The 8,660-nt window shown below is 42.8% G+C and overlaps 1 protein-coding gene across 1 annotated transcript in view; it reads left to right on the top strand.

The window, feature by feature from the left end:
• The window catches only part of LOC119430403 (1-phosphatidylinositol 4,5-bisphosphate phosphodiesterase gamma-1), a 35,962-nt gene that overhangs the window by 10,975 nt on the left and 16,327 nt on the right, over positions 1–8,660 (top strand). The window contains exons 2-4 of the mRNA XM_037697808.1: positions 1,660–1,809; positions 5,373–5,466; positions 8,489–8,536. Of these exons, the coding sequence (XP_037553736.1) occupies positions 1,660–1,809; positions 5,373–5,466; positions 8,489–8,536 (292 nt within the window). The remainder of the gene's footprint in view (positions 1–1,659; positions 1,810–5,372; positions 5,467–8,488; positions 8,537–8,660) is intronic.

Here is an 8,660-nt window from a genome sequence, read left to right as displayed (position 1 = left end):
TGGATGGATGGATGGATGGATGGATGGATGGATGGATGGAAGGCTGGATGGATGGATGGAAGGATGGATGGATGGATGGATGGATAAATGGATGGATGGAAGGATGGATGGATGGATGGATGGATAAATGGATGGATGAATGGATAAATGGATGGATGGATGGATAAATGGATGGATGGAAGGATGGATGGATGGGTGGAAGGATGGATGGAAGGATGGATGGATGGATGGATGGATGGATGGATGGATGGATGGATGGATGGCTGGATAGATTGGATGGATGGATGGATGGATGGATGGATTGGATGGATGGGTGGGTGGATGGGGGTGGGTGGATGGCTGGGTGGGTGGGTGGGTGTATTCTGGAGGCAGTTAGAGAAAACTATAATTCTTATATACAGAAGGTTACTTCAGGTCACGTGGACAGTTTCTTTTTGGAGACTTCAAACAGTGGGAGACACAGGTGAAAAAAGACCAAAGTACATTTTGACGTCTAAACTACAAGAAGGAAGGTTTGTTAGCAAAAACCAATTGTAATGGTTAAACAACTAAAATGTTAGATCGTCTGAATGATCATCTAAAACCAGCAAACAAACGGCGACCGTGTTTCTGTGACTCGTTTAACCTTTGAACAATATTTCTCATGTGACGTCTCGGAGCTGAAGACCGTTGTTTCAACAAAACCCCATCGTTGCCAATCGAGGAATTTTCCGTTTTGTATTTTACTTTTCTGCTCATTTTGTCAACTTATGGTGTAGTTGTTATTAAAAGTTATAGCCAACTATTGTGGAAACAAACTGGATCACCTTTGTGTAAAGTGATTTGTAACTTAATGAATTATTACCAGTTTGTAACGTTTTATACGCCAGTCGAAGGCGTACGGTCCAGTCTCTGTACATCCCTAAACCTTCTCTTCTCTCGCCCATAATAATTATAATTATCATACTTTTATTTCATTTTATGCTTATGTTTATTAAATGTTTTAATGCTAAGTGGTTATTGTTGCAGCAGGGGTCTGAGAGTAATGTCGTTTCAATCCTGTGTATGTCCTGTACATATTGCAGTTTTGACAATAAAGTGACTTTTGACAACTTCTGATCCGCTCAAGGTAATTTAATGAGACGATGCTTAGATGGAGCGTCACATACACATTAATCAACCCAGCTTCAAGGTCACAAATCAAGGTCAAAAGTTACACAGGGTCTTTGCTTGTTTGGGCTTGGTACAGACTGCTGTTTGTCGACGGGCGTATAATCTTGTTTCTGTAACATTTATTCATGTTCCTGATGTCTTTAATGTGACGTTTGCTCTGATCATTAATGGAAGCTCCCGGGCTCAGCAGCAGATTTTTCCTCCTCGTTTTACTGACTGCATCACACGGTGTGGACTTTCCTCCTCCCAGCTGTGAGGACACCGGCCTTCCTGCAGCTGAAGACTTTTCCAGATGCTTCTCGCGTCCTGCAGCTTCAAACGGAGACGTTTCTGTGTTTTCTGCTCTCCTGGCCCACAGCGAGCGTTCCTTCAGCCCTGCAGCGGCACATTTCTGCGTGTTTGGCACAGAAACGAACAACGGGCCCAAGTGTGATTTATGCTTGTGCATATTTGTGTTCATGCAACTCTATCCTTCCTTCCTCCCCCCCCCCCCCCCCCCCCCTCTAGTTGACATTCAGGAGATCCGGGAGCTGCGGTTGGGGAAGGGCTCCCGTGACTTTGAGCGTTTCCCGGAGGAGGCTCGTAAACTGGACCCGGCCCACTGCTTCATCGTGCTGTACGGCCTGGAGTTCCGCCTCCGGACCCTCAGTGTTGCAGGTCAGACCGTAGCACATTTTCAGAGAACATTTATAATAAATTTTGTTCCATTCTTCACACAAAACGCTCGGCTCATTCAGGAGATGTGTGCTGCGACGTTTGGTCTTTGTGACGTTTAAACTTTTCACAATATTTAACTTGATTTACAAATATTTCCCCATTAAGGGCGGCACGGTGGCGCAGATGATAGAGCTGCTGCCTCTCGGCGAGCAGGTCACCCTGGTTCAAATCCCGGCCGGGGGCCTCTGGGTGGAGTTTGCATGTTCTCTCCGTGCATGCGTGGGTTTTCTGCGGGTACTCCGGTTTCCTCCCACAGACCAAAAACATGCATGTTAGACTGACTGGTAACTACATTGTCTCTAGGCGAGAGAGTGAATGGTTTGTCTCTATGTGTCCCTGTGATGGACTGGAGACATGTCCAGGGTGTCCCCCGCCTCTCGCACAGTGACTGCTGGACATGAGCACCAGTGACCCCCACGACCCAAAAGGAAGAAGTGGGTAAAAGATAATGGATGGATTTCCTCCTAATGCACGGAGATCCCTTCATTTCTTTCAAAACGTTCTGCTTTAGCACCAAACTCTGTTTCTCTCTTAGTTCTAGATCAGGGGTCTACAACCTGCGGCTCTGGAGCCACATGCGGCTCTTTAACCCCTCGGCAGCGGCTCTTCCAAGCTTCAACCAGAACAAACATAAAACTGAATTTTATTGGTTATACAAACAACAAAAAAGTACCAGCTTTAACTGTTTTCCTGTCATTTATTTAGCAAATACTCAATTTAACTTTTTGCTTTATTTCTATACTTAATAATTTTTTCCACAATTTAAAAAAAAAAATTCTGCGTAGTTCATAGGTGTTTGTTTTATTAAAAAAAAAACCTTCCCCATCCCCTTACAAGAATCTGTGTTTTTAATTTGTCTTAAATTTTAAAAACGTCAATAAATGTTAAAAATTATTAGTTATTTTTATCTTTATAATATCACCACCACTGACCACAAAAGTCTCTTTATTTCATTTAATTTATTTATTTCTATAGCGCTTTACACAACCACGGTGATGGTGACCAAAGTGCTTAACTAAAACAGTAATTAAAATGACAACAAGTTAAAAGCAAGAAAAAAAACCCACAATAAAATAACATAAAGAGAACCAGAAATGTCACCACATATTTAAATACTAAAAGCATGTTGGAATAAAAAAGTCTTAAGCTTCGATTTAAAAGGGCCAAGTTCAGTAATCTGACAAAAGTTTAAAATCTATTCTAAAACGGACAGGAAGCCAATGTAGTGAGAGTAAAGCAGGTGTGATGTGGTCCCGTGTTTGACCTTTTTTAAAAGGCGTAAATAAAAAAATCCAGACCGGACTACAGTGGTGATATGTTTGTCAAAGTTTAAAGCCTTATCAAAGGTCACTGCAAGGTTTTTTACACTGTCACTGAAGTTAATATTCAAATTTCCAAGGTCACTTGCATCTTTGTCACCAAATAAAATCCATTCTGTTTTATTGTCATTTAAAAACATGAAGTTCTTGTTCAGCCAATGTTTGATTGCAGAGATGCAAACAAAGAGAGAAGGCTTTGGGTTACTGGATCCTGGCCTTAATGGTAAACAGATTTGCAATTCGTCTGCAAAAAAATGAAAGTTGACATTGTGTTGTCTTATAATAGATCCAAGTGGCAACATGTACAAGGAAAAGAGAAGAGGGCTCAAAATGGAACCCTGGGGCACCCCATGCAGAAGTGGGGCTGTAGAGGAAGAGGAGCCATTGAGCAAGACAGAGAATGTTCTGTCAGATAAATAAGACTTCAAATTCAAATTCAAATATACTTGATTAATCCCAAAGGGAAATTAATTGCTGTTGTAGCTCATCTTGGTTTCATTAGAGTTGTTCTAGATGCTGATGTCTTTGGGCAGGAAGGATCTCTTGTAGTAGTCCGTCCCACAGCGAATCCGAAGAAACTGGCTACAGATGTCAATCTGTCCACCCAGACCCAGCAGACCTCTCGGTCCTCTTGGGCAGCAGGACTGCCTGAATGTCGGGCAGAACTTCTCCCTGAGCGATGGCCATTTCTCTCAGCAGCCTGCCAAGCCCCTTATTGCCACAGACTTAACTGCAGGTGCCGGGGGATGATCTTGGTCCTCCCGCTGTCACAAGCTGCATTTCCCGCTACCTCCAAGATCTCTGCAGTCAGGCACTCAAGCACTGCCTCCTGGTAGACGGGAATGCATCCACAGCACCTTCTTTTCAACTCATTTGGGACTGTAGTTGAGATTTGAGCTTTTGATGCAAATTGCTTTTTTCGGATGATTACTTCCTCTTGTATCAGATGCTGTGCTGCTGGCAGGATTTTTACTGAAACCTTTTTTTACTTTTGGACATTTGTTATGATGCGTAACCATAACAACGGGGTGGTTTTCTACAACTGGGAGCAGCTGGAGCCGTGCCACAAATCCAACAAACTTAAAGTGGCCCATGGGCCACCAGTTGATAATCCCAGTTGTAGCAGGTTGCTGAGGCTCTGAACACTTGAATTTAGTGCATGAAGGTGTAAAAATGGCTCTTTTGATCGTACTGGTTGCAGACCCCTGTTCTAGACACAATAATGCTACTTTTAGCTTGTAGTTAGCCTGTTGCTACTTTAGATGTTTGCTTCTGTGGTATTTTATGTAGGAAGTATTACAAGTTAGACTCGTCCCTTCCAGTTTGTGTTGCTCCGTTGTGTCTGACTCAGATACAGTGGAAGTCAATGGGAGTTTGGGTTTGCTCAGTCTGGAGAGAAGTCCACCAGTCCTGCAGCAGTGAGAGACACACTGGGTGGAGGAAGACAAAAATACCTACAACTGTTCAACTGCACGTTATGTTGAGGACAGAACAGTTTGTTTGCCAACATTTTTAATACAACTCAAAAACCGTTAAAGATGTCAAAATGGCGGTTCAGTCACGTAAAGTCCATCTTTCTTTGACCCGTTTGAACCTCCACGCTGGATTTCTTGTTCCAGCAAACTCCCATTGTTGTCAGTGGGGAGATTTTCCCATCTTGTCAGAGCAAACGATTCCTGACTCAGCTGCACCTCTTAATCCAGATTTATTTGTTTTGTTTTCTGATTGTGAGCATGAACTCATCGTTATTATTTATTTATTTATTTATCTGTATTTAATCCGGCAAATCCCAATCAGATCACAGAGCTCTTGTGCAAGGGAGGCCTGAATCAGCCTAACGTGCATGTGTTTGTTCTGTGGAGGAAACCGGAGTACCCAGAGAAAACCCACGCATGCACGAGAACAACATGCACACTCCACACAGAAAGACCCCAGGTCCAACCGGGGATTGAACGCAGGACCTTCTTGCTGTGAGGCAACGGTGCTAACCACTGAGCCGTCGTGCTGCCGTCAAACTTTAAAAATATACATATTAAATTTAGTATAACAGCATCTGTATTCATCTGTGACAATCCGTTTTAAAAATGTAAAGATAGTTTATTGGGGGAAGTGTAACGACTGGAACACAAATGGACAGAAACCCGTAATTGTGTGTTCTTTTTCTGCCTGTTTGTGTGACTGAAGCCTTCAGCAAGGAGGAGGTCAACATGTGGCTCGCCGGGCTCACCTGGCTCATGGCGGACACCCAGAGAGCGCCGGCTCCTCAGCAGATCGACAGGTCGGTTCCCGTTTATTCCCAGAGCAGATCATCCTCGGGGCGTTCTGTGTGATCACATCGTCATCATCGTAGTTGAATTATTAATGCAAGGTTTAATAAAGCCCACAGGCAGAGTCTGAGGGCCGTCTGGCTGCAGCCGACCTGGATGTGGACTCAGAGGAGGACAAATATTTGTTCTGGGATAAAAAATGTTTGCTGCAGATGAACGAGCGGAGGCGGCTTTTGGCTTCTGGGTGGAAGCAGAAAAACACAGCGAGGCTGTGGAGGAGACAGACGGGTTGTAGACACAGCGTGGAAATGAAAGTCGCTCATTCTGTCCGTTCATGAAGTCGTTCAACCTGTTTGAGGAGAGACTCATCGGCTCGACGGCATGTTTTTTTTTCTGATTGTTTAAAGGAAAGACGGTTCTAATCAAATGATCAAGCTCCAAGTCAAGCTGCTTTTATTTAATGGAAACTAAATATAAATGAAGCTTTAAGCCCGTTTGTGTGAAATCGTGTAATTACCGTATTGTTCGGACTATAAGGCGCACTAAAAATCCTTAAATTTTCTCAAAAATCGACAGTAAGCCCTATTGTCAGGTGCGTCTTATGTAGGCCTGTCGCGATAAACAATAAATCAATTAATCGCTTAATAAATGAAAATTATCGCCCTCATTTTCATTTATCAGCTTTATCGTTTCTTCGTGTCTCTTTCCACTGAAGACACTGGATGACAAAAGGTTCAACTCCGGTGTTCTTCACTGACCCCTCCCTTTCTCATTCTCTTTAAAATCCGTTTTAATCGTCCAAAATCACGTTTTTGGATCGTTAAAAGCAGCTAAGCAGAGAAGCTAAGCTACGAGCTAAGCTAACAGGCCGCCCTCGGGAATAAATCTCCGTCTTGTCGAAGCTCCAAAATTCACGGTTGAAACCCGTGCCTTTGTGTAAAAAGTTGTTTTTCCTCTGGAAACAGAAGCTGAGAACTTGTTTACTGATTTTTTTTTTTATATCAAAAGCTTTGTGTGGAAAATGCTAAAGAGCTCAAACCACACCGAGCGTCCGCCATGTCACCATGCAGTGTTGCCAGGTGAGAAATGTAGGATTATCGTACTAGAGACATACAATTATCGTATTTTGAGGGAAATTATCGTGCATCCGTCATAACCAAAGTAACAAGTCTATTGATGCGTTATAGTCACTCTAGTGTTGAATAGCGTCTAACAGGCACTCGCAGCTTCGTGGCGTCAGTACGGAATGGATTCATCAGCAGCCCCACAGTTGCGTTACGCTAATGTGTCCTCCATAAACAATGACAGGTGGGAACTAATGAGCCCCCTTCCATTTGTTCACTCTTTTTCATCGCTTCTTCTTCCAAACCGGCTCTGCTGCTTCTTCTTTTCTTTTCCTCACTCATGGGGTGGGCGCAGCAAACTATTCAGCCAATCATGGCCGTTGTTCTGAGGCAAACGCATACACGTCACTAGTAGGTCACATGTAGAAAAGCACATGCATCTGTTTCCAGACACAGATGCCTTCAGGGTTCACAAAAAAAAACTCCAACAGACAGTTGCGACAGGCTGATGACAACCACACATTCACGGAATGGTCAAATTATCGTATATTTGATCTTTTTTGGGATTACTGATCGTACAGAGGGCAAAATTGTCGTATAAATATGATAATTATCGTACACCTGGCAACACTGTCACCATGTCACTCCCTCCCATTTTCTTAAATGACACCTGCTCAACTATCCATCCTTTGGTTCAAACAGTCTTATACTGCCATCAGGTGGTCAAAAACGGTGCTGCAACCAAACAAATCTATGTTTCTTCTAAAATTTGACCATTAATTATTGTTAAATTTCAAACAATATTATCGTATATCGCAATAATTTCTGAGACAATTAATAGCCCAGAATAATTTGGTATCGTTACAGGCATAGTCTTATGTATTAATTCAAACCGATTTTATGTGGTTATTGTGAAGGTGTTGAATAAAGTTAGACTTATCTGACTGTTTCGCTTAATGCGCCTTATAGTCCAAAAAATACGGTAAACAGTGTCTTTCCAATGTTTATGTATATTTTGTTGCATCTTTGTAGTTTGTAGTTCACACTGATGATTTGTTAAAAATCTCTAAGATAAACTATTTATGGGAATTAAACAACTTCAGGTGTTAAATTGGAGAAACAAAACAAGATTTAAGCCTCTGTCTCACACAGCTGCAACTTTTTTTTTTTTTTTTTTTTTGCTTGGGAAGATTTTAAAAATGACAAAAATAAGAGAAAATTGTGACATAACTCAGACCCTTTGTGTTTAATGTTGCAACTTAGTTGTACAGTAGTTCCTCGTTTATCGCGGGGGATCCGCACCATGAAGCCCCGCGATAAGTGAAAAACCTCGAAGTAGGAATAGTACTGTAAGTAGTACAAGTAGTAAGTAGTAGTTTATTTTATTATTTAAATGTATATTTATTAAGGTGTTTTTAATCCTTCCCACACTCTTGCAATATTCTAAACAATGCGTCTAAACTCTAAACGCTCTAAAGAGAACATTATGTCATGATTTCAGCTCCCTGCCTGCAGGCGCTCTTGGCCACACCCACTTCTCCGCTCTGCACGGAGAACAGCTGATCAGCTGCAGCAGGAAGTTTATCCTGCAGTGTGGGCTGCACAAAGTCGCAGCAGGTGCTAAATCATTTAAAATAATGTATTTTAAATAAAAAGTCCATGCCGATCGTGCGGCTCATCCATCATGTGCGTCGTGTCCAATCTTATTTAGAAAAACCGTGATAGAGCGAGTCCGCGATAAACGAATCGTGAAGTAGCGAGGGACTACTGTAGTTACATATGCACTCATTTCAGCTCAGTGTGAGTCCAAGTAAAAACCCGACCAGGTTTCTGCAAAATTCTCTAACAATTAGTTTTTTTTTTCCCAAACGCTCTGGAAATTTGACGCAGATTTAGTTTACGTTTCTTAGAAACAAGCGTTCATCGAACACGTGTCCCACGCTGACGTCCTCTTCCTGTCCCCCTGCAGGTGGTTGAGGAAACAGTTTGAAGTCGTGGACCGGAGCCACGAGGGCAGGTGAGTGGCTCGGCCTCGCCGGGACAGTCAGCCTGCCGCCGCTCGATAAGGAGCAGGAAGTGATGCAGGGGACAGGGAGGGGGCAGCTTCCTGTCTCCTGTGGAAATAGTAACAGTAGTCGGAC

The sequence above is a fragment of the Nematolebias whitei genome, chromosome 3 (assembly GCF_014905685.2).
Source record: "Nematolebias whitei isolate Nwh7 chromosome 3, NemWhi1, whole genome shotgun sequence".
NCBI lineage: Eukaryota > Metazoa > Chordata > Actinopteri > Cyprinodontiformes > Rivulidae > Nematolebias > Nematolebias whitei.
Note: the sequence above shows the minus strand (reverse complement) of the source record. Positions and strands in the feature narration are given on the sequence as shown.